The following is a 26,558-nucleotide window of genomic DNA, read 5'->3' on the forward strand; positions in this document are numbered from 1 at the left end:
TATATATATATATATATATATATATATATATATATATATATATATATACACACACACACACACACACCAAGACAGATATTACCTATTACCGCCATACTGTTACCGACCAAATCCTGTATACTGAGACCAATATTACCAGTAATACCAGTATATAGGGAGGAAACATTACCGCCACACCACAACCACTACCATCACCACCATATTGTTACTGACCAAATCCAGTATACTAAATCACCTCATCCAGTCATATAGAGGTGGTCCCAGCTCTACACAGGCTCTATACACCATATACATTACAGTGCAGTTATATCAGGTGACTCACAGGGGACGTCTTCTCTGATCGGAGTTCTTTCCTTTTCATCATCTTCTCCATCCGTCCTGGGCCATTATGAGAACTTCTCCGAGCCACGAATCCACAGAATCTGCCAGACAGACATATTAGGCTCCTCACTCTGGCATCATCTCCATCTCTCTACACACTGCACATCTGTACTGTCCCCTTTACACCCTCATTTAGTGGGTAGCCCTGACTCTATGTGACCTCCTAATAATATATGCCCCCCTCTGTGTATTCCCTCTCCCCTCATAGATGCCCCCCTCCTTTCCCCCCACCCTCATAAATGCCCCCCTCCTTCCCCCCCACCCTCATAAATGCCCCCCTCCTTCCCCCCCACCCTCATAGATGCCCCCCTCCTTTCCCCCCACCCTCATAGATGGCCCCCTCCTTTCCCCCCACCCGCACAGGCTGATAAAAAAACAAAACTTAACTCACCTGACATCGCGCTCCCACGTTGATCCTCACTCCTTCGATCTGTCCTCGGCTGCTGCGCGGCTGCCGCGTCTTATCCCCGGCAGCGCGCGCATCCCAGAACCCCCTGCGCGCCGGAAACCGGAAGTCAGGGCCCAAGGCGCGCAGGGAGTTCTGGGATGCGCGCGCTGCCGGGGGTAAGACGCGACACCCCCGGCAGCCGCGCAGCAGCCGTGAGAAAGACGGAGCCAGACTCTTGTGACCGCAAGCAAAACAATGCTTGCGGTCACAAGAGTGACTGATCGGGGGGCCCCGCGGGCCCCCCTTGTGGCGGGCCCGGTCGCGGCGGTGACCCCCGTGACCACGGTGGCTACGCCACTGTCCCCAAGTGCATCTCGGAAGGAAGAAAACAGAATGCACTTAGATGTGGTAAGCTATTTGAACAGACTCCTGTGACACAACTCCTGTTTTTCCCTCTGACATTTTAATTATCAAATCTATTCTGAGGGATATGGGTATTTGTTCTCTCTTCTTCCTCTATTTTTTTTTATTCTGATGTTGACATAGGAGTCTGTCATCACATAATATTAACCAAGAGCTGCCAGATCAGTGTGTATGGCTGGCACAGTTCTGCATGTAAGTACCTGCCCCTGGGGTGTATCACTATCTACTCCTGTATCTATAAATCACAATGGGAATGGAGTATTTGTTACAATAGAACTAGGGAGGTGAGTGATAATCAGTAGCTGCTATACTGATCGGCAATGATTGATAATTGTATCTATACTTATATTTTGTATCTTTCCAGGTGTCTCACAATGGGGTTTCTGCATGTTTGTGTTGTGTTATCGCTAGCAAGTGTATTGATACAGATAAATGCTACTGCCTACCAAGGTAATCTTTTTCTTCTTATTATTGTTAGAATAACAATAGTTTTACAATTGTGTTGCTCACATAGGGCTATTGTATAATACTACAAGTCAAGGTCTGCAGGCTGGTTGTAAAATGTATTATTCTTACAGCCTGGTGTTGTGATAAAGTAAAAACAAAAATCTATACTACCTGTTTTATCCTTTTTTAAACAATGTTTAGATAATTCAGACACTCCCTGTTGTGGGTGAAGAGATGCTATTAAAGGGGAACTACGGCAGTTTTTTTTTCTTCCAAATTAACTGGTTTCAGAAATTTATTCAGATTTGGAATTTACTTCTATTTAAAAATCTCAACTCTTCCAGCACTTATGAGCTGCTGTATGTCCTGCAGGATGGAGTGTTTGGTTTCCAGTCTGACACAGTGCTCCCTGCTGCCACCTCTTTCCCTGATAGGAACTGTCTAAAGTAGTAGCAAAATTTACTTGTTTGGCCAGTTCCCGTCATGGACAGGGATTGCAGCAGGGAGCATTGTGTTAGGGTATGTGCAGACTACAGAAATTATGCAGATAACTTGCAGCAGATTCCACTCGTTTCCTAAGCTCCATTCTATGCTTAGGCAGATTTCACTGTCCACCCGAAGAATTGACATTGCAATTCTATGTGCGGATGACGAAATCTGCCTGTGCATAGAATGGAGCCTATGGGACCAGCGGAACTTCTAGTGGGAGTGCTGTTGGGGGGGGGGGGGGGGGGGATTCATGCGTTGGAATCTGCTGGAAGTTATCCATCTGATTTCTGTAGCGTGCACATACCCTTAGACTGGAAAGAATACACGACTTCCTGTAGGACATAAAGCAGTTGATAAGTACTGGAAGTCTTTTTTTTTTTAATAATTTTTTTAAAGAGCTGTACTACATTTGGTGTACTGTTTATATCTTTTTATAGCTTTCACATTGTATAATCATTCTTGGGAACATATAAGAGATGTGTTGGCCAAAGGCTGCCCCCTGCAGTCCTTGGGGAGCACTGCCTGAGGCAAGAGGGCTAACTCTCCACATGGACAATGCACCCCTCCATATATTTAAATGTACAAATGAGTAGTGGCTTTTACAGCAGTAAAGATACAGATTGTTTGTATTAACATCTGTAGTAGTGAAAATGATGGAAACTCTTCTAAAAAAGAAGATAATGGATCACCTAAGAATCAACAATTTGATGGATCCAAACCAGCATGGCTTTACTGAGAGCCGATCATGTCAGATTAATCTCATTGATTTCTTTGATTATGCCACAAAAGTGCTGGATGAAGGTGGTGCTGTGGATATCGCCTATCTGGACTTCAGCAAAGCCGCAGATACAGTTCCCCATAAAGAGCTGGTACAGAAGTTGGAGAAAATTGGACTTAATCCCTGGATAGTTCAGTGGATTTGTGGTTGGCTGAAGGAAAGATATCAGAGGGTTGTCATTAATGGTGTATATTCTGAGCAGAGACTGGTTACAAGTGGTGTGCCACAAGGGTCTGTTCTGGGTCCTATTCTTTTTAATATGTTTGTAAGTGACATAGGAGAAGGGTTGGTAGGTAAAGTTTGTCTGTTTGCTGACGACACAAAAGTGTGCAATAGGGTTGATATTCCTGGAGGTGTCAGTAATATGGAAAACGATTTAGCTTTGCTAGATAAGTGGTCCAAACAGTGGAAATTGAAGTTCAATGTTTCCAAATGTAAAATAATGCACTTGGGGAGGAGGAATCCTCTATCCGAGTATCACATCGGCAGTACTGTGTTGAAGAAAAAGACTTCAGAAGAGAAGGATTTAGGGGTAGTGATATCTGACAGCCTTAAAATGAGTCACCAGTGCAACCAGGCGGTGGGGAAAGCAAATCATTTGCTGGGCTGTATAGCTAGAGGTATAACCAGTAGGAAGAGAGAGATTGTGATCCCGCTGTATAGAGCTCTGGTGAGGCCACATCTGGAATACTGTGTCCAGGTCTGGAGACCTCACCTAAAAAAAGGACATTGATAAAATAGAACGGGTCCAAAGACGGGCCACAAAAATGGTGGAGGGTGTGAGGCATAAACCATATCAGGAAAGACTTAAGGATTTGAATCTGTATAGTCTGGAGGAAAGAAGGGAAAGGGGGGACATGATTGAAACCTTTAAGTATGTTAAGGGACTAAATAAGGTTCAAGAGGGGAGTGTTTTTAGTAAAAAACTGAGCTCAAGAACAAGAGGACACAGTGAGAGGTTAGTTGGGGGAAAGATCAGAAGCAACGTGAGAAAATATTATTTTACTGAAAGAGTAGTAGATACCTGGAACAAACTTCCAGCAGAGGTGGTTGGTAAATCTACAATAACAGAATTTAAACACGCCTGGGATAAACATATATCTATCCTTAGATAATAAGAAAGAAAATACTAAAAGGGCAGACTAGATGGACCTAGTGGTCTTTTTCTGCCGACAATCTTCTATGTTTCTGTGTTTCTATTAACGCGAATATTGTAAATCTATAAATATCACACCTTTTTTGTATCAGATTAATAAATCTGGGGCTATGCCTTTATTTAGGTTTATGTCAACCAATCTAGGAATGAATGATTGTGTGGTCAACAGTCCACCATGTCTACACTTAAAGTAAATGTACCATCAGGCCTGGGCATTGGGTTTCCTCCCACTGTGGGTGGGTTGGCCTGCCTCCAGTGCTTCAGCCCGGGCCTGATGGTACATTCACTTTAAAAGGCTCTTAAAAATAACCAAATGTAATTTCAAATTAAAGTGAAGGTACCACTAGTACAATTTTTTTTTTTACATCAAAAGACAGGCGCTGGTGCAGTCCTTTTTTTTTTAAACCATCGCCCGATACCCGCACATTTTGCCGGTGTATTACCAAGCACTGGCCAGGCATGATGCACTGGAGGCAGGTGCACTGGCCCCCAATGTGACGATCTCCACTCTGTGATGGCTTCACTGATTCTAATAGAGCCGCGTCACAGAGGGTAGGGGTCTTGTCACACTGAGGGTGGCAGGCCCAGCTCCAGTGCTTTATGCCCAGCAGGTGCTTGGTAATAGACCGGTGCCATGCAGGGGAAATGGGCAGCGGTTCAAAAGAAGGACTGTGGCACCGGCATCTCTGCAGCGGTCTGTTCATGTAAAAAAAACAAAAAAACGATATACCAGTGGTAAATTAGTTTTAAGCCAAATACTCCTGTCCAAGTAAATACAAATAGTAACACAGACTTATGACTAGTCCTATAGCTCTAGCCTTTATAACTTTAGTCATACTGTACAGTAGTCCTCTTACTGAGGATCCCCAATATATACAGTTTTTGTACTGTTGGATATCTCTTGACCATTGCTGTGAATTGTATACTTTGCTGCATATTGCATAGTACAATTAAATAAATTATATTGTACACTTTGCATTGTATATTTGAGTGTTGTAAATTGTATGGGACTGACATTTTTTTTGTTGTTGTTCAGATGAGGAAATTGTACAGAATGATGTTATTCTGGATTCTGTGAATGAAGCCAGGAAGCTGGTGGACACGGCATATGTGAAGACCAGGACTAGGTAAGATCAACAGAGAAATAAATTACTAATGGCACCGAAGCATAGGCCATCAATACCTTCAATATAAAAGTCTTGCAAAACACATTTAATAGACTAGTAATATAGTGCATATAGGTGTGAAAACCAATTAAAGTAAACGCCAGTCAATAATGCAGTCAATAATTAATCTCACTTTCATGGGAAAATTATAAAAAAAACACACACACGGGAAAGGGTGTATGTGTGTGTATGTGTGTGTCTCTGTGTGTAGGGGGCCACAACAACAGTAAAGCCTCAATATTGTTTGTAATAAACAGAAAAGAGGATCCTGTACATTTGCTCAACATAAAAATAGCTTTCAATGGGATAGTAATTTTTTTTTTTAACCTAGCCTTAAAGGAAAAGTCCAGTGTAGGCCATTTTTTTTCCAAAAGAAGCGGGGAGGAGGTGGCTGTTCCGTGGCCCAGGGTCGCTGCAAAGTGGTGTTGCAGTTAGGTGGGATGGGGAAAAGTTGGCGATCGCAGGGGGGGGGGGGGGGGGGGATGGGGGGTTGTCTGAGCCCTGAACTCCCTGGCGATCTCCATATTAGACCCCCGCCGGCTATGTTATGAATAGAGCCCTGAATTGCGGCGATCTCCATATTAGACCCCCGCCGGCTATGTTATGAATAGAGCCCCGACCTGCGGCTTTATTCAGTCTAATGGAGCAACGGAAAGAGCCGAGTACACCGTACTGTGCATAGACTTTGAATTTACTGTGAATACAGAACATCACAGGCTCTAGTGACACCTAGTGGTAGAAAAGTAGTAGTGCAGACTTTGGTTCCCAACATCAAAATACATACAAATATAACTGACAGAGGTATTTTATCCAGATGGTATAAAGCTTAGTAGACTACCCGTCACAGGACACTACAGCTGAACATAACAACATGAACTGGGGTCCGCAATGGCCGCTGACTGGCTGAGTAGGGCTGATATGTCATGCCCCGGGGCCCTGCTCTGACCAGGAAGTGTCTGGGGGGCTAGGAACCAGTGCAGGGGACAGTGGACCCCAGCGCTGGAGCAGGGGAGGTAGGTGTATATTGTCATGTTCACCCACCTCTATCCCGGCTCTTTTGAAAAAAATGGCCAACGCTGGACTTCCTCTTTAAAGTGGTATCCTGAATAATAATCTTTATACATTTCGTTTGTAAAGTTATATAATTTTGTAATATAACTTGATTTTAGAACAATGTTTTTGTGTTATATACTTTTAAAGCTTGTCTGACAGTAGTAAAAGCTGACATAGGAATCTCTGTTGCCACCAACATTTGTCTGGAACTGCAGGACTGTTCCTGCCCTGGTCCCCACTCATTTACTCACTTTATAAAAAAAAAAAAAAAAAAACTATAAAAAAAGAGACAAACTTTATTTTTTTAAAAAATCTTTGTTTTTGAGTCAATGGGGGACATTTATCAGGTATGGCGTTTTCTGCGCTGGGCTAAAAATTTTCCCAGCAGCGCAGACAGTACTCTGATTTATGTAGAGCTGCACTGCCTCTTCATAAATCCCATGCGCACCAGTGTGCGCGCCGAGGAAACCTATGCCAGTTCAGAGATGGCGTAGGTTTCCTTATGATTTTTCGACGAGAAAAATAATAAATTAAGCAGACCCAGAGTGTGCGCCCCCCTGTTGCACCCCCTACACACCCACTCCCCGCCCCCTTGCGCAGGGGGGCTGAAAATGGCCAGATGCAAATATTTATTAAACGGCCATTTGTGAATATATTTTGTGAATCTGGCCATTTTCCACCGAAAAATACCCCTTTTTGGGATGATAAATGTCCCTCTTAATGTTTTCAACATAATTTTAGTTTGAAGGCACGAGTGAGAACGGAAACGGCAAGATTTCAAGACAAGATGGCAATCACCAGGCAGCCTAAAGGAACAACTAGAAACTGCGTCCGAGCTGCTGATTATATGGATGTTACCCTCCAGGTCTTAACCAAGAGGGTGAAAATGATCCATGACGAACCCTTCAATGTCTCAGGTACCAGGTTATTCTTTTAATTTTTATGTTAAGTACTACAAAAATTATTATTATTATTATTATTATTATTATTATTATTATTATTATTATTATGTTCACTTAGCAACCAATGCATATAAAATAAAAAAGCAAATAGTCATAATAAAAATATAAAAATATTATGTAAGAGACATGTGGATAGGACTTGGACTACCTGCATACACTATTGTTTATCTGCGTTAGTGATGAGCGAATTTACAGTAACAACAAAGTGAAAAATGTATTTATAGAAATAAGAAGCAATTGTCAATGTACCCATTTTACTCCATAGATGTACTAACAGCGGAACAAACTGGTATTATTTATCAACTGAGTGGATGTGCCTTCCAGAACCTGCCAAAAAAGTGTGATTATTCACCCTACCGCACCATCACCGGAGAGTGTAATAATAGGTAATGAAGTGTGAAGTGGCTGTCAATATAATTCATAATGTAAATACACATATACCAGTCTACAACACCTCAATAGCCACAACAAGAGCCCCATTCACAACAGGCTTCTGATCTTTGCCATCAGAATACCTCAGAATACAGTAATTAGTCATGTTACATTTGTCTATTAGTACATTTTGTTTAAGGGGCCTATGGAAGGGTTGTCCTCACGAGACAACCCCTGTAATATATGAAAAAGTCATACAAATCATGAAGTCCAGATTTAGGCATGGGCACAAAGGGTAATTGCCACAGGGACTCCCTTACACTACACCCAACATGGTTAAAATAAATTAGTATTTAGTAAGGACAACCAACTCAAGAGGTCGGAACCCAAGCATGCAGCATTTGATTAGGGATGGCTGAAGTTGGATGCAGCCATAGACTAAGGGCCCTATTCCACAGTAACGATAATCGGCTGGATCAGCCCCATTTGGCCCGATTCGGCCGATTATCGTTTGGTGAAATAGAGAGAACGATTAGCCGATGATCGTGTCATCAGCTGATCGTTCATTTAGGGCCAGACCTAAAATCATCGTTCCCCCACCGCGCATCTCTACAGTTGAATAGCGGTGCGCGGCGGGCGACCGACGATTTGACAAGCAGCAGTATCATACATTACCTGTCAGCTCTTCTCCACGCTGTCTTTATCCTCGGGTCCTGTGCGCTCTATCTTCAGAATGGTTAGTCAGCTGACGGAGTGTGGCCTGTCAGCTGACCGGCCATTCTGAAGATAGAGCGCGGGACCCGGGGATGAAGACAGCGCGGAGAAGAGCTGACAGGTAATGTATGATGCTGCAAGGGCTGCAAGGACATCGGTAACGATGTCCTTGCAGCCCTCGCTCAACGATCATCGGGCCGTGGAATAGGCCCAGTAAACGAGCGGCGATCTAGCAGATCGCCGCTCATTTACATCGTTGATCGGGCCCTCCTCGGCCCGTGGAATAGGACCCTTAGCCTTAGGGCTGCATCCAACTTCTTCAGCCCCCAGTATTCAAATTCCACACGTTTAGGTCTCTAGTATTTAGGAATTTCCCTCATTCCATGTGTCTTGTCCAACAGATTTTTGTCCTAACATCACTTACTTGCATTATAACATTGATAAATTATAGTTGCGTTTAGAACTGTTTTATGATACAATTTCCATTACATATAACTGATTCCCTTTTATAGGCAATCTAATGTTTAAAGATAACAGAAGACAGAAATACTCTGTATTCATAGACTGCCGTAAAGAATATAAAATGTACGTGTCGGTGTAGTGAATCGTCTTCTTAGGTGCCCAGAGTGCTGTGTATTGAGAGTGTTCATGACTTTCTTCTCAGGCTGATAGCTCAAACTGTTTCCCGATTGGATGTGCAAGCTATCAGTCATAGCTGACAGAAGTTTTTGGCACCTAATATGACCCTGCCCCTTTGGCACTTGTGGCAGTAGCAACAATTATTTATATCGTCATGAAAGTTTTATAGAGGTATTTAGGAACACCCCTCCATGATCTCTGTATGGGCCTACCAGTAAGTGTTTGCTAACAGGTCTACTTTTAGACTATATTGCAGTTCTGTACTAGAATGAAGGTTTTTTTTTTTTTCATTTTCCAGGAAGAACCCTATTCTTGGCGCATCCAACACTGGTTTTAAACGTCATCTCAAGCCTGAATATGAGGATGGACTAACACTACCACGAGGCTGGACTCCTAGCCGTCCCATCAATGGGCATACTCTACCCTTGGTAAAAACAACATAACAAGTAGCAGTAGGTTTATGGTGCCCTATCTGAAGAGTAGCATAAACTAGTCACTGAGAAGCTGAACAGAATGATGGATCAGATTCTGGAATATCAGTGTTTAATTATTGCAGCCGACACTGGGAGTTGCTGCTTTAAGTGGGAGTCCTGATACCGGCCACAATTATTGGGAAATATTGAGTACTAAAGTCTGTTCCCTGATCATTGTGGCTGGCACCTACCGGCAACTCCTGGTGTCAGCAGCGATGAGTGAATATGGGCAGCAGCTGCAGGAAAGGTACTGCCACGTGTAAGGCTGTGTTCACACATTGCAGTTTTATTGAGTTACTGCATCATTTAATTACATAATGACTTGAGCTGACAGATTCCCATGATTTACCCTGAACTGAAACGTTTTTCAACAGGCTCGTAACGTGTCAAATTATATTGTGAAATTCCCCACCGAATCACTCATCTTGGATGATAATAGATCGCTGATGTTCATGCAGTGGGGTCAGTGGCTGGATCACGATACCAGCCTCTCTCCTGACGTTCCCTCAAGAACAACATTCTTTGAAGGGGTTGATTGCGAAACCAGCTGCGTGCAGGCACACCCCTGTTTCCCATTAATGGTATGAACCTTTTTAATATCACATATGAATTTATCAAATAGGATTGTGAATGTTTGAAATTGCCATATGGGTGTACACTTAGATTTGAATCAAAAGCAGACAAAAGTTGATAATTATTTTTCTTTTCCTTTAAACAAATGTTTTTCCTTTTAGCTGTGGTGATCCCGTGACCAAATTGGTTACTGATACTGCCTCAGATACACACTGATCATTTTTTAAGATGCAAATTTAAAGGCGCTGTCCAGTGTTTTTGTCCACAAAAAAATTGCTCAACTGCCCAATTTCCCTCAGCTGCCACATACTTGCTGACCACCACTTCATGGTCCCATGTCAACACAGAGGACATGGCTGGAAGAGCTGATCACCCACTGCAGCCAATGATTGCCAGAGTGGGCATTCCCTCTGTATCGATATGGGGATCAAGTATTGGAATGGTCAGGGAATTGGCACCTGTGAATCCCCATAGAAACCTCTCCTGCTCTGGAAAGTTCCTGTCTCGGCCGGAGATGTCAGCAGAGAGCACTGTGTCAGACCGAAAATAAAACATTTCCTGCATGACATACAGCAGCTGATAAGTATGGAAAAACTTGAGATTTTTTAATAGAAGTAAATTACAAATCTATATAACTTTCTGACACCAGTTGATTTGAAAGAAAATGATTTTCGCTGGACAACCCCTTTAAACATGTCCCTCCTATTGTACACTGCCTTTATTTTAGTCAAGTTGCTGAAAGAATGCCCGCTTTAAGAATTGTTAATAATAAGATATAGCTACTGATTGTTACTAAAAGAACACACTATTAGGGTGCGTTCACACGTACAGGATCCGCCGCAGATTTGATGGCGCAGATTTGAACATGCAGATTTGCTTTGAATCTGCAACTTCAAATCTGCTGTGTGAACAAACCCCAATACAGTATGAGGCTGGGTTCACACTATTTCAGTCAGTATTGTGGTCCTCATATTGCAACCAAAACAAGGAGTGGATTAAAAACACAGAAAGGCTCTGTTCACACAATGTTGAAATTGAGTGGATGGCCGCCATATAACAGTAAATAACGGCCATTATTTCAATATAACAGCCGTTGTTTTAAAATAACAGCAAATATTTGCCATTAAATGGCGGCCATCCACTCAATTTCAACATTGTGTGAACAGATCCTTTCAGTGTTTTTAATCCACTCCTGGTTTTGGTTGCAATATGAGGACCACAATACTGACTGAAATATACGTAGTGTGAACCCAGCCTAACGGTGGTATTACACGAAGCGATTATCGTTCGAATAATCGTTCAATCGGTCGTATTTGAACGATTATCTTTAAGTGTAATAGTAGACAACGATTAAACGACGAACGATTGGTCGTTGGTCGTTTAATAGGTTTTGAATCTATTTTTATCGTTTGTCTTTTACACATCGTTCGCACATCGTTCGTTTGAATAAGATGTCGTTAGCCGTTCCCTGTTCATTCGCAAATTGAAAGGGGAGTGTTCTTGAATTTTGTTGCTCCAATATAACCGATAATCTTTCCGTGTAGTAAAACGAACGATTATTAGGCAACCGCTATTGCGATCGTTGGAGATCGTTTATCGTTAATCGTTAATTGAAAAAAATCGCTTCGTGTAATACCACCCTTAGGCTATGTTCACAAAACGTAAGTTGTGATGAAGGCTGAGGGAATCCCGGCCAGAGTGTATACACATGGTATACACTCTGTCCGGGATCCCAACTGGCGCAGCAAGAAAAATGTCAGTTCAGAAAACCCTGTCAGTGCTCACAATGGAGCGTGCGGCTCCGGCCACACGCTCCACTGTGAGCAGCGGGGAATTCGGATGCATGCACGCATGGATGCGCCCGCATCCGAATTCAGCGGTGCTAAAGATCATCAGGCCGGTTCTGCAGTACCTGCCAGGATGATCTTTTCATACAAAGTGTAAAAATAGGCTAACATTGCATCTCATGATTAAATTACTTATACTATTATATCAACTGGTTTTCATCATTGTTATAATATTGTATTATACACAATGGCAGCATACACATTATTACATGGGGCTTAACAATGATAATGATTTTTGTTGTGTTTTAGATTCCACCAAATGATCCTCGATATGTTAATGGCTCTGAGTGTATCCCAATGTTTCGTCATGCCCCTGCCTGCAGTTTAGTAAATCCAGTTCGTGAACAGATCAATGTTGTGACGGCATATACTGATGCAAGCCAGGTCTATGGTAGTGACATCAAAGTGGCCACATTGCTTCGTAACAACACAAATGATCTTGGTCTGTTGGCCGTAAATCAGCAGTTCACCGACAATGATTTCTCCTACCTGCCGTTTAGTGGAGATCCAAACGACCTGTGTACCACCACAAACAAAACATTAAAACTTCAATGCTTTTTTGGAGGTGAGGTTTAGCTATATGGAATTCGGTATGTAACCATGTCAATAGGCAGAAAGGGTGTGAAGGTTTAGGATAATGTTTAGGGATTGCTGCTGCATTTTGTTGCATGGCTTCTTTACTTCCTCTTGTAGGCTGGTGGGCAGACCAATTGTCTTAAATAAGTTTAAAGGGAACCTGTCACCCCCCGTGCCGGGGTGACAGGCTCCCGACCCCCCGTTAGAGCCCCCTATACTCACCTAATCCCGCCGGGTCCCGCTTCTGGAGGTGGTCGGGTGATGAAGATCTCAGCCGCTGCAGCCCGGCGCGCGCGCTGAGAGATGAGTCCAACACCCATAGAGAATGACGGAGCGCTGGACTCTCCTGTCATTCTCTATGAGCGTTGGACTCATCTCTCAGCGCACGCGCCGGGCTGCAGCGGCTGAGATCTCCGTCACCCGACCACCTCCAGAAGCGGGACCCGGCGGGATTAGGTGAGTATAGGGGGCTCTAACGGGGGGTGACAGGTTCCCTTTAAAGGGAACCTGTCACCCCCGGTGCCGGGGTGACAGGCTCCCGACCCCCCGTTAGAGCCCCATATACTTACCTAATCCCGCCGGGTCCCGCTTCTGGAGATGGTCGGGTGACGGAGATCTCAGCCGCTGCAGCCCGGCGCGCGCGCTGAGAGATGAGTCCAACGCTCATAGAGAATGACGGAGCGCTGGACTCTCCTGTCATTCTCTATGGGTGTTGGACTCATCTCTCAGCGCACGGGGGGTGACAGGTTCCCTTTAAGGTTACAATGTGTAGTACACATTCACATATCACAAGTGGGCCCAATTTCACTAGGGCTTTATGGGAAATCCTGGTAACACGGTCAGGAACCACCATGTTGCGTTGCCTGGTTCCATAACTCTGACACAGTAAATAGCTGTGGCCCACAAGTGGTCTTAAAGGAAAGCTCCAGCCACAATATATATTTTTTATATTTTATTACATAAGTGTTGGTTCCTGGTTGTAACTATGAATCTCTGTGTAGCTTGAGGTTTCTGTCAGACACAAATTTTGCATGGAGTTTTTAAAACACCACAAAAAAAAAACACCCAAACCCTACCAGCTGTTTTTCTGCCTTTTAGCTGATCTTCCTGCATTGTAGAAACATCATCAGCAAAAAAGCCCACTTGGTCCATCTAGTCTGCCCTTTTAGTATTTCCTGTTCTCATTGTGTTGTAAATTAGTATAAGTGAGTTTTTATATCTGTCATTTTCTTTCTAGGCTTCCTCTTCAGCTTGTTCTGATTGCCATTACTCTTCTTGCTGCCATTTTTTTGTTTCTAAGTGAATGGCAGAGATTTATTAATCAAAATGTGTCTGATTTTCGTCTATGGCAGATAGCAACCAATCACAGCTCAGCTTTTGTTTCTCAAAATGAGTTTGAATTAGTTGCAATTTGTCAGGCACATTGATTGTTAATTCCAGGCCGATGTCTCTATTTTTTTTTTCCAGCCTCTAGAGTTTTTTTAAATCTCTTTTTACAGTTGATGTACCATCTCTCTTACTTCTGCTTTTCTTAGGCTGGCTTCACACTGCCTTAACATTTGGGGAAAATGCTAACAAAAGCACAATGGCATTTTTTTTCTTTTTGTAAAAAAAAAAATTGTGGCCAAATGTTGGCTGGAAGTCAATGGAAGTTTATGATATGCCCTTACACACATAGCGTTTTTTGGTGTGACATTTTTCTCCCCTCTTTGGAGTATTGAGGCTCTGTGGCATTTTTCTCTCATAGATTTAAATGGTAATGTTCTGGTCATCTTAAAAAACGCCATTGCTGTGTGTTTGGTGTTTTTGTACCTTTTTGGTCCAGCAACTATGTCATGTGATGGCAGAGCAAATGAAAGTTCAGCCATCTTGGTGCATACAAAAACGCCTAAACCACAAAAAAAAATATTCACACATAAAGTCAAAAACGATATACACAAATGTTATTAGAGAGTTGTGTAAATTTAGTAGATCTAAATGATTACTAACTAGAGATGAGCGAACCGGGTTTGGGTTCGAGTTCATCCGAACCTGATAGTTCGGCATTTGATCAGCGGGGGCTGCAGAACTTGGATAAAGCTCTAAGGTTGTCTGGAAAACATGGATATAGCCAATGACTATATCCATGATTTCCACATAGCCTTATGGCTTTATCCAAGTTCAGCAGCCACCGCTAATCAAATGCCGAAAGTTCGGGTTCGGATGGACTCGAGCATGATCCAGGTTCGCTCATCTCTATTACTAAATGATCCTGATGTTTTCAGGTAAACTGGGTAAAAATTTGATGGAGATCTTATTGAATGTCATCTTAAAGGGGTTATCCAGCGCTACAAAAACATGGCCACTTTTGCCCCGCTCTTGTCTCCAGATTGGGTTGGGTGTGTAACTCAGTTGCATTGAAGTAAATGGAGCTTAACTGTAAACCGCACCTGAACCAGAGACAAGAGTGAGGCAAAAGTGGCCATGTTTTTGTAGTGCTCGATAATCCCTTTAATGTTTTTGAGACTACAATCTTGATGCAGCTTGATGATGGCTTAAATTTGTTGCAGGTGACGTCCGAGCTAGTGAACAACCTGGGTTGACATCGTTCCATACTGTCTTCTTGCGAGAACACAACCGTATCGCTACAGAGCTGCATAAAATAAATCCGCATTGGTCAGGGGAGGAAATATATCAACAAACCCGCTTGATAATAGGAAGTTTTATACAGGTGCAGTATATATGATACTAGTAAATATGAGACATTGCTACTGCTTTGTTGCTCTTGTGGGGCACTAGAGTCTATAGGCCTTAAAGGGATTATGCTGTGCTACAAAAACATGGCCACTTTCCCTCTACTGTTGTCTCCTGTTTGGGTGGGGTTTTGAAACTCAGTTCCATTGAAGTAAATGGAGCTTAATTGCAAACTGCACCTGAACTGGAGACAACAGTAGGTCGAAAAGTGGCCATGTTTTTGTAGCGCTGGATAACCCCTTTAAGGAATGGAGGTCCAGTTATCACGGCAACCTATGGTCTTACTACAGCTATTTAACTGTTCATACTATTTGTCTAGATAAGTAGCTAACGTTTCATTTTGGTTCACAGCACATAACACACAAACATTGGCTGCCACTGCTGTTGGGTGATGTGTTGGAAAAATATCGTCCTGATTATACATCTTACAATGAAAGTGAGGACCCAAGAGTTGCAAATATCTTCACGATTGCCCTGAGAATGGGTCACGGCCTAATACAACCATTTATATACAAACTGGCAGAACTTTACACTCCCTATGAACCAGAATCAGCAATCCCAATCCATCAGATGTTCTTTGCCCCATGGAGGATTTTGACAGGAGGTAACTTTTTTTAAGTTTTCTTCTTAGTAGACATAGTTAGGCCTTATTCACACATCCTGTAATCTACAGATCCATATTCCTGTACTCGAGTTAGTGGATATTGAGGTCTACTGGGCAATTCACACAATCAGTATATTAGAAGGACACAAACCAATCCTGAAAAAAGGACATGTGCAGACCAAGATTTTTTTGAGAATTTTTCTCATAGAAATCAATGGGATCCGCTATGGATTGTAACCTTTTGGCATCCATATTTCTGTAAACAAATAAGGATGAATCATTAGTCACATATTAAAAAAAACGGATTCACAGAAATATGAATGCACTACAGATGCCCAATTCGTAATTTTTAGCGGATTGTATGGGTGGATAGCGGGAGGAATCTACGGACATGAAAAAAAAAAAAAATCACCCTATTCTGCTATAACGTGTATTATATCTTTCATGCAGGTGGCATTGATCCTTTTATCCGTGGAATGATAGCCAATAATGCTAAACTAATTCTCCAGAAGCAGATAATGGTTGAGGAACTGAGGGATCGTCTCTTCAAGCAGATCATTCCCATTGGTCTGGATCTAGCTGCTATTAATATACAGAGAGGTCGAGAACATGGATTACCAGGTACTGGAAGAATTTTAGAGCTGCAATGCAATATTTTTATATTGAAAAATCTAGGTTACAAAAAGGAAAAATACAGAGGAGGTTGTAGAAAGTTGAATTTTAATGTGAGAAACCCCAAACTTACCCTAACTTCAAACCAAAATCCAATGAACCTTAACCCAAGTATCATCCATCCTTGTATACAGTACATACATTCTTAAGAGGCTGAAACTAGTGTTGAGCAGAAATGCCGAACTGTTCGGGTTTAACAAAGTTCTCATAAGAATGTGTGTATACAAGGATACATACATTTTTTTTCGGTATGACCTACATCCTTTTCTATGGTTACATTACTGTACACCAGAAACCTACACTAACTACTTTCTTTAACCCCCTCCCGCCGCTGCAGAGTAAATTAATGACGCTGCAACCTATGCCCAAAGCTGTAGCGACATTAATTTACAATGGCATGACCACAGCATCTATAGGGCTTCAGACAGAGAATTCTCCCTCTACAGAGGGAGAATTCTCTGTCCGTTAACTATCGGGGCTCTGTGATTTGCTAGCAGAGCCCTGATGGTAGGCACGGAAACCGGAAGCCTCAGGCTTCTGGTTTCCTGGCTACGGATCCCAGGGAGGAAGGGAAGGAGGTAAGGCCGGCACGCTGCTGCAAGCTCTGCCCTCTCCCCTCTTTCCCCTGCCACTGTTACAACCTTCTAACAGCGGCAGGGGGCAGAGCTATGGACTTCAGATTATGGGATCATTATGATCCCATAAGCTCAACTCCCAAAACGACCTGGGCATTGAGGCATCAATGCCCATCGGTTGTAAAAGGGTTAAAAAAAAGTGTACGTGCCTTAAGCACAAGGTCAGGACATGGTCCCCTGTAGATAAGTGGGTTTATTATATTTTTGGCTGTGTTTACATGTGACGCTTTTGTTGCTTTTCCAATGCATTTTTACTGGGATTTTGCAGATATTTTACTGCAAATGCACAATTTTCAACAAAATGGCAGGAAATGTGCAGCAACAAACGCAACAAAAATGCCATGTGAAAACACAACCTAACACCACAATTTGTCATAAATTAATGAATTATAGCTGAAATGTACTCCAACTCCTGACTGATGTAGATTAAATTTGCCCACCTTGGACAAAAAAGATTAAAAAAAAAAATTAAATAATTTAAATAAATTCATACAAATTAGTAAATTACTTATTTTTTATAAAAATCTCCAGTCTTCCATCACTTGTATGTCCTGTGGGAAGTGGTAGAGCTCTCTGCTGCCACCTCTGTCCATGTCAGGAACTGTCCAGAGCAGTAGTATATCCCCATAAAGAACAAATATTTTCTGCTCTGTAACTTCCTGACACGGACAGAGGTAGCAGCAGATTACAGATTATGGCTTGCTTAATGAAATGAATGGGTCCTTGCAAATTTGGATAGCTATGGATACACATCCGTAATACTGCCTGTAGTTACTTTTGTGTGATTTCGGGCCTAAGTCCTCTCTATTAATAATATAGAGAACCTTTCTGTATTTTGCCATTTCCGGTGTATTTGAGCACTGATCATTTTCTTTACAAGGATACAATAAATGGAGAAGATTCTGTAATCTTTCTGCACCACAGAATGTAGATGAACTGGCCGTCGTACTGAATAATACAGAGCTTGCTGAGAAGCTAATAGATTTGTATGGGACGTGTGAAAACATAGATTTCTGGATTGGTGGAATCTGTGAACCTTTAGTCCCTGGGGGAAGAATTGGAGAGTTGTTTTCTTGTATAATTGGAAATCAGTTCCGTAGAACTAGAGATGGAGATTGGTAAGTATCACGTTTCTGTACCATAATAGAACATAGTAATAGTAAGTATACTTTTACACATAAATCATGGCCAGTGGCAGATAGCCACTGGCAAATAAAGTTTGGAAATATCCATATTAAAGTTCCTGAGCATCAGATTATTTCTAACATCTAGTTTTATTTGGGCCTGCAAGTGTCCTGGAGATATGTATGGGCTGCTCACATGGTCCTACTGTACTAGCTTGCTTGGCTCCCACCCTTCCCTTTTATCCTTAGTGAGTGTTTGAAATCCTGCAGCTGCATTTTGAGTTATGATCTGCATTTTGAGTTATGATCTCATTTAAAATGAAAGGGAGGGGTGCGCAGCCCAGAGCCGTTTTAATACATTGGTGGGCCCAGTGCACAGCCCTCAAGAGTGGGCCCCCCCTTACCTTTCTGCACATTGTATAATGTACTGAATTTGCCCCCACACTGTATCAAGAGCCCCAATACATACAGTAGTTACCTTATAACACTCCTACCACCATACAGTGATTACATATTACATAAAAACTGCACTAAACAAAACAGAAAGATATCACCAATTATACCATTACATAATACCGCCACACCATGACCCCTAACAGTACAACCCTATAACAGAGTGCAGTTACATCCAGTGACTCACCGGGGGCGTCTTCTCCGATCAGAGTCTGTCACCTTTTCTTTTTCTCTCCATCCAGCCTGGGCCACCTTGAAGTCTTCTCCTGGCTGTGAATCTTCTCTCCAGAATCTGCCAGACAAATATTTTAGGCTCCAACACATACAGTAGTTAGGTCCCTTGTACCCCTATACAGTAGTTACACCCCTCTGTACCCCTACATAGTTACACCCCTCTGTGCCTCCATAGTTTTAAGGTGTCCCTGTAGTATATAGCCCCTCATGTGCTCCTCCAGTTATATACAGCCCTCCTGTGCGCTCCCCCATTAGTATATAGCCCCCCTGTGCACTCTCCCCAGTAGTATATAGCCCCCTGTGCTCTCCCACAATAGTATATAGCCCCCCTGTGCTCTCCCACAATAGTACATAGCCCCCCTGTGCTCTCCCCCAATAGTATATAGCCCCCCTGTGCTCTCCAACAGTATATAGACCCCTATGCTCTCCCACAACAGTATATAGCCCCCCTGTGCTCTCCCCCAACAGTATATAGCCCCCCTGTGCTCTCCCCCAATAGTATATAGCCCCCCTGTGCTCCCCCCAATAGTATATAGCTCCCTGTGCTCTCCCCAATAGTATATAGCCCCCCTGTGCTCTCCATAATATATAGCCCCCCTGTGCTCTCCCCCATAGTATATAGACCCCTGTGCTCTCCCACAATAGTATATAGCCCCCCTGTGCTCTCCCACAATAGTATATAGCCCCCCTGTGCTCTCCCCCAATAGTATATAGCCCCCCTGTGCTCTCCAATAGTAGACCCCTATGCTCTCCCACAATAGTATATAGCCCCCTGTGCTCTCCCCCAATAGTATATAGCCCCCCTGTGCTCCCCCCCAATAGTATATAGCCCCCTGTGCTCTCCCCAATAGTATATAGCCCCCCCTGTGCTCTCCCACAATAGTATATAGCCCCCCTGTGCTCCCCCACAATAGTATATAGCCCCCTGTGCTCTCCCCAATAGTATATAGCCCCCCTGTGCTCTCCATAATATATAGCCCCCCTGTGCTCTCCACCATAGTATATAGACCCCTGTGCTCCTCAACAGTATATAGCTCCCTGTGCTCCCCAATAGTATATAGCTCCCCTGTGCTCCCCAATAGTATATAGCCCCCTGTGCTCCCCAATAGTTTATAGCTCCCCAGTGCTCCCCCATAGTATATAGCCCCCCTGTGCTCTTCCCCATAGTATATAGCCCCCTGTGCTCCCCCATAGTATATAGCCCCCTGTGCTCCCCATAGTATATAGCCCCCTGTGCTCCCCAGTAGTATATAGCCCCCTGTGCTCCCCAGTAGTATATAGCCCCTTGTGCTCCCCCATAGTATGTAGCTCCCCTGTGCTCCCCCATAGTATATAGCTCCCCTGTGCTCCCCCATAGTATATAGCTCCCCTGTGCTCCCCATAGTATATAGCTCCCCTGTGCTCCCCATAGTATATAGCCCCCTGTGCTCCCCATAGTATATAGCCCCCTGTGCTCCCCATAGTATATAGCCCCCTGTGCTCCCCAGTAGTATATAGCCCCCTGTGCTCCCCAGTAGTATATAGCCCCCTGTGCTCCCCAATAGTATACAGCTCCCATGTGCTCCCCAATAGTATATAGCTCCCCCATAGTATATAGCCCCCTGTGCTCCCCCATAGTATATAGCCCCCTGTGCTCCCCCATAGTATATAGCCCCCTGTGCTCCCCAGTAGTATATAGCCCCCTGTCCTCCCCTATAGTATATAGCCCCCTGTCCTCCCCCATAGTATATAGCCCCCTGTGCCCCCCCATAGTATATAGCCCTCTGTCCTCCCCCATAGTATATAGCCCCCGTTCTCCCCCATAGTATATAGCCCCCCTGTGCTCCCCCATAGTATATAGCTCCCCTGTGCTCCCCCATAGTATATAGCCCCCTGTGCTCCCCCATAGTATATAGCCCCCTGTGCTCCCCCATAGTATATAGCCCACCTGTGCTCCCCAATAGTATATAGCCCCCGTTCTCCCCCATAGTATATAGCCCCCCTGTGCTCCCCAATAGTATATAGCCCCCGTTCTCCCCCATAGTATATAGCCCTCTGTCCTCCCCCATAGTATATAGCCCCCTGTGCCCCCCCCCCATAGTATATAGCTCCCCCTCCCATATAACATTGAAAAAAACAAACACTGTTACTCACCTAGGTCCATGTGTTCCTCTTCTCTTCCCTCTTGAGGCCGCACTTCCTGCGGTCACAAGAGGCTGCACTCCCCTCACCCTCGCGCCGACGCTCCAGTGACGTCGGGTGCTAGAGGGAGAGCGCGGCCTCTTGTGACCGCAGGAAGTGCGGCCAAAGAGTGACTGACAGGGAGGGAGCCAATGGCTCTCTCTCTGTCAGTGTCGCTGCTGCTGCAGCGCTGAAGCGCCGCAGCAGCAGCGGGCGGGGGCAGCGGCGAACGCCGGGGGGGCCCTGCAGGGGGCGCCATGGAGGGGTAAGTAGATTACCCATCCATGGCGCTCCCCCCTGACAGGCTGGTGGCCGGAGCCCTGTGCGACCGCATTGGTCGCACATAGCAACGGCCGGCCTGCTCGGGGGGGGCCCCTTTAACCAGTGGGCCCGGTGCACGTGCACCATGTGCCCTCTGGTTAAAGCGGCCCTGGCGCAGCCTAGGTGACTACCAAATCGGTGGCACTTGAGAAGCTCAGCCATACCTCTAGGACACCCCTACAGCCATATTTTAAATATAATAAAATTCATATAATACCGGCTGTTATTTGTAATGAAATAATTTCCTATTAGATAGGAAAAAGAGCCATTTTATTATTTATTATTATTTATTTGACTTATATTTTACTGTGGGTGAACCGAACCTTTCAACTGATGGGTTAAAAATATGTCTTTTTTCAGTGTTTTGCGGTTGCAAAAAAAAATCCATGAGTGAACAGGTGACAAAACGTTTTCAATCGTAGCAGATTGGCATATTATTGGATAAGAAAAGTCACATGTTGTTGTATGTGAACCTACCTTGAGGCTACGTTCACACAACGTTTATTTTTTGCCCATATTTTTTAGACAGCCATCATTTTGCGGTAAAAATGGCCGTTCAAAAATAGCCTGAAACTGATATCCAGGGCTATGTGCACACGTAGTAGCTTGAGACTGAGCTTTGCAAATCAGATGTTTTTGGGATTTAAAAATATGCCAATAATATGCCCCCAAAAATACCACAAAATAGACTGACATTTTCATCAGTGTAACAATGTACGTACAATGTATGTAGTCTAAATATGCTGTAGAACAAAATGGCATCTTTTAATTGTTGTTTTAAGGAGCTAAAAACAAACTATATGACTGTTCATTCTTGCTTTAGGTTTTTCTATCAAAATCCTTCAGTATTCAGTCCAGCGCAAAGAAGATCAATAGAGAACATTACTATGTCACATATCATATGTGCTAACACCAACATAAATGAAGTCCCACGAGATGTCTTTCTAAGTAACACCTACCCACAAGATTTCCTTGACTGTTCTAATTTCCCACCAATAGACCTGCAACCCTGGGAGGATAAGGACACAGGTAGTAAGTACACATGTGTGCTGACCATGCTATTATCAGTATCTGTCTACTCTCCTTGACAGCCGTCATGATAATTATAAGTGGCTGTCTACATTACAAGACAGCCGTCTTTGCCCTATATTCGTAGTAAAACATCTCTTAGTTTACATTTTTACATCTGTTAGGTCCATACCAGACACAGAGCTGCAGAGTCAGGTAGATAGGTGAGCTAAACAAATGATGCCTTTGTTTTTGCTGATGGCCATTTTGAAGCTGAATTGCTACAGAAGTGATGCTGAGCCACAGCATGCATGACTCTTCCTGTCCACACCCTTCTGGTCTTGTCTGATTGACGTACAGGTCAAAGCCTTCTAGACAGAGAGAGTTGGGAGAGGAGGTGTGCACGCCCACCTATCTGCCGGTGTCTGCAGCTCTGTGCCTGGTACAGGCCTGATAGATTGTCATGGGGCATGAGAGTGGAACCTGGAACTTTAATACTTATCTTACTCTGACCATAGATATTATTTGTAAAGTCAATCTATATAAAAATGATTTATTTAAAACTTTTGTTGGTAAACAGCATTGCCCAAAGTAAAACCTCCATATACTGCTGGGCCTTGTAGCTGAATTTTAGGAGGTGAGGAATAAGTAGTAAACTTTAACGTGGGGAGAGGTTGTCCTTGAGCCCAACTGATTTATGAGCCCAGTTGTACCTGTGATCGCTGTGGCCAGTGGCATAGCTACACTGGTCCCGCACACCAGGGTGGTAGACCTTGCTCACCACTTGTTGTCATTCTACAATTCTCCCAAATCGGCTGTGAAAATGACACCTGGTTTGGGAGAACTGCAATACTGCACAATACTGCAGGTTGCTCAATTAAATAGTCGATTTCTGGTAGAAGCCAGGGGACCTTGTGCTCCCTGTCCTGACACTCAGTACCTCCTCTTGTGTAATGTAGTAATGTGTAATGTAATGAGTCCAGGCCTGACCAGAAGAGGTCAGAGCATAGACCAGAGCAGGAACCAGGAGATGTGAGCTTTACCCCACCCTCAAAAACTACAGCCCTCATCATATTTTGCTGGTAGCTTGTGATTGTTTTTAATTTTGTGGGACTTCCTCTTTAATAAATAGGTCATTTTTTATTTTCCCATTTACCTTGTTTCCTCTTTGCCTTCAAACAGCCATTGCACTTTTATTTTCCACCTACAGGGTTGGTTGAGGCATCATTTTTTTGTGCCACAATCTCTAGTTTATATTATTATCAAATTTGTTAATTTTTAAAAAATATTTTTCTTTTTATTAATTTTTTTTTTGATAATTATTGTGACAAAAAATCCAAAATTCTAGCGCTTTTTTCCTCTTTTCATTTACGCTGTTAACCATTAAGAACACTATTGTTATGTCCTAATAGATCAGACAATTGCCCAGGCTACAATATAAATGTTTATTTATTTATATTTTCATTTGTATAATGAGAAAGGGGGCAGTTTAAAGATTAATTGGGGGAGGGGCTGTATCATATTTAAAAAAAATAATAATAATAAAAAAAAAAAAAAATATATATATATATATATATATATATATATATATACACATATTTTTTTTTACACTTTAATGTCCACCTAGGGGACTATTACATTCATTCATTACATTGATTACACCGGTCAATTCTATGCAATTGTAGAGCATTGATCATTGTAATATGCAATCAGGCAGACTCTATGAGAAGATCACCGAGATGCCTGCACGGAGGTTAAGTATTAGACCTCTGGCAGACAGAGAAAACAACCAGGACCCCTGCAGCTCCTGTCAGTGACACTTAAATGCAGCATTTAAGGGCTTAATGGTGGGGGACAGCACAATCACGGTGACCTGCCATTAACGGTGAGGACCCGGCTTCTGAAAGCAGCTGTCCCTCATTCTCTATGAAGCGAGCTCAGTTCCTGACATGATGTACTGGAATTTACTGCTTTTCAAGAAGTCCAGAGACGTCATTTTGCAGCAAGGGGTTATACCTTGTGCAATGGAGCAGTGGAGAAGTTGTCTGTGGCGATTAACCAGAATCCAGCTTTTAATTTTGAAAAGGTTTCTTAAACATAAAAAAGCTGAAAACTGGTTACAACTGGTTGGTCTGATAAATCTTCTTTATTTCTTTATTCTTCTTTATTTTTCTGTATAAGTCACTATACAGGATATTTTAATATATTCCTTTTTTTTCTTTCAAGCTACAGCTGGTACTACGAAAGGCTCTCCATGAAAGCTCCCTTATGAAGAAGACATAGAATTTCCTGCCATTCAAGTTACCTGTGGATTTTATATAAGACTATGTTTATTTTTGTTTTTAGAGTCAGTTACAGTTTTTGCATTTTTGGTGTAACATAAATCTTGGTATTTGCTACAAAATCAAATGCCCATCTGGTTTATTCCCATAATTCTTCAGTAAAGCTATTCTTCCAGCAAGGTATACTGTACCTGCCTAGCAAGATATTCAAGTGTATTTAATCAATGTACATAACAAAAAAGGTGTCCTTACATACTCTTGAGAGGCCATCAATGTAAAAAGCTTAGAAACCACCTAGCAGACAAAGTATTTTAATTTTTTTTGCAGAGGTTGTGTAAAACCAACAGAACAAACATCAAATGAAGTATGCTAGAGTAAGCACTGTTTAGTCAAGGATGATTCTGTAACATAGCACTTTATGGATTTTGTATACAGGTTTTGGCACCTGCAGAAGGTATTATAGTATTTAAAAAATAGAACAAACATTTGCAATTTACATTCATTATTTTTTTGTTTTGTTTTGTTATCATGCTGTAAAACAAAGCTATACTTATATCCTGAAAGCCGCTTTTTAAGTTTGTGCTGGTTGAAAAAAAACAGAGACTTAACACAGGAAGTCCTGCCCAGTACATAATATTGATTGTAATAATAACGACAATGACACTTTAATCTTAGTTTAGAGGCTATAGACACCTTTACAATGACTTTTTAAAAATTATTTATTTGTTTCTTAAATGAAGAAATTAAGCAAAACTGTTTACAAGTAAATAAAGACTTGATGGTGAAACCAAAGAGCAGTTATATTGACTTGAGTTACTGTATATTTCTCCTGTTTATTCACTTTGCATTTTGTTAAATTTTTAAAAATAAACACTTCTATTTTTTAAAGCATACTTGCTCTGCAGTATTTTTCCACAGATACCCAAAACTTTTGCAGTTAGGCTGGGTAAACAGCAATCCGTTTTTTTTTTTCATCCGTTTTGCAAAAAACAGATTCATTTGTGTGCATTTTGATCCGTTTTTTCCATTTATTTCAATTATAAATAAAAACTGATCAAAACGGATCAGTTTTTTAATAGACACAAAAATTAGATTGACTTAATTTTTGTGTATGTAAAAAAAAAACGGATCCGTTTTGATCCGTTTCTTTTATAATGTAAGTCAATGGAAAAATGGATCCAAACAGACGCATACAAATGCACCCGTTTTTTTCATCCTTTTTTTTTTTTTTTGCCAAAAACAGATAAAAACAATGTATTACAAAAACGTAGTGTGAACCCATCAGGGCACTGGCAAGATAGGCAAACAAGACAAGAACAGTGAGCCCTAAGCTGAACCTGCCCACAGTCCCTGCCTACTTGCCACAAGACAGCCCTAGGTGACTGCGCCCACAGTGCCGCTCCCTGCACTGAAATAGTTAGATAACACGTAACAGGACAGAAAAACAAACACAATTCAATCAAAGTCTACAGTCTAGGTCGGCAACAGGGGGCAGCGTAGTACAAAGCTACAGGCAAGAGAAAGGTCCAGATACAGGTACAAGGTTCAGGGCAGGCAGCAAACAAGGATAGTCAAAGCAGAGAATGCCAAGGGTCAAACACAGAAAGAGAATAAATACTAAGCAGAACAGGAGTATAAAACTACAATAACCAGCAAGGAGTGCTGGAGCTGAATACTATATATTGAGGATCAGTTACTCAGTCCAGCAGCTGATTGGACCGGCCCCTGATCCTCCACACTGCTCACCTGCACAGCAGCAGGGCTAACCCTGAAGCTGCCAAGGCAAAGCAAGCAAGATGGGTGGGGCTGAACAAACTTAATATACACCTGTGTTCAGACAGGGTTCAGGAAACTGCACAGAAACATAAAATTCAGCGCCTTCTCGGCCACACAAC

The 26,558-nt window shown here is 42.7% G+C and overlaps 1 protein-coding gene across 1 annotated transcript; it reads left to right on the forward strand.

The window, feature by feature from the left end:
* The first annotated feature begins 1,556 nt into the window (after positions 1-1,556).
* LOC138767803 (myeloperoxidase-like) lies at positions 1,557-25,470 on the forward strand. Its single transcript, XM_069945580.1, has 13 exons — positions 1,557-1,642; positions 5,099-5,189; positions 7,023-7,198; positions 7,509-7,629; positions 9,267-9,396; positions 9,816-10,022; positions 12,111-12,426; positions 14,987-15,147; positions 15,522-15,774; positions 16,225-16,395; positions 17,962-18,199; positions 22,197-22,405; positions 24,608-25,470. Exons 1-13 carry the CDS (start codon positions 1,567-1,569, stop codon positions 24,637-24,639), a joined length of 2,181 nt encoding a protein of 726 aa, XP_069801681.1. The 5' UTR covers positions 1,557-1,566; the 3' UTR covers positions 24,640-25,470.
* The last annotated feature ends 1,088 nt before the right edge of the window (positions 25,471-26,558 follow it).

The sequence above is a fragment of the Dendropsophus ebraccatus genome, chromosome 11 (assembly GCF_027789765.1).
Source record: "Dendropsophus ebraccatus isolate aDenEbr1 chromosome 11, aDenEbr1.pat, whole genome shotgun sequence".
NCBI lineage: Eukaryota > Metazoa > Chordata > Amphibia > Anura > Hylidae > Dendropsophus > Dendropsophus ebraccatus.

Coding starts and splice junctions, on each gene's coding strand:
- LOC138767803 (XM_069945580.1), top strand. CDS start 1,567: ATGGGGTTTCTGCATGTTTGTGTTGTGTTATCGCTAGCAAGTGTATTG. Junction 1,643..5,098: donor AAATGCTACTGCCTACCAAG/GTAATCTTTTTC, acceptor GTTGTTGTTCAG/ATGAGGAAATTGTACAGAAT. Junction 10,023..12,110: donor ACCCCTGTTTCCCATTAATG/GTATGAACCTTT, acceptor GTTGTGTTTTAG/ATTCCACCAAATGATCCTCG.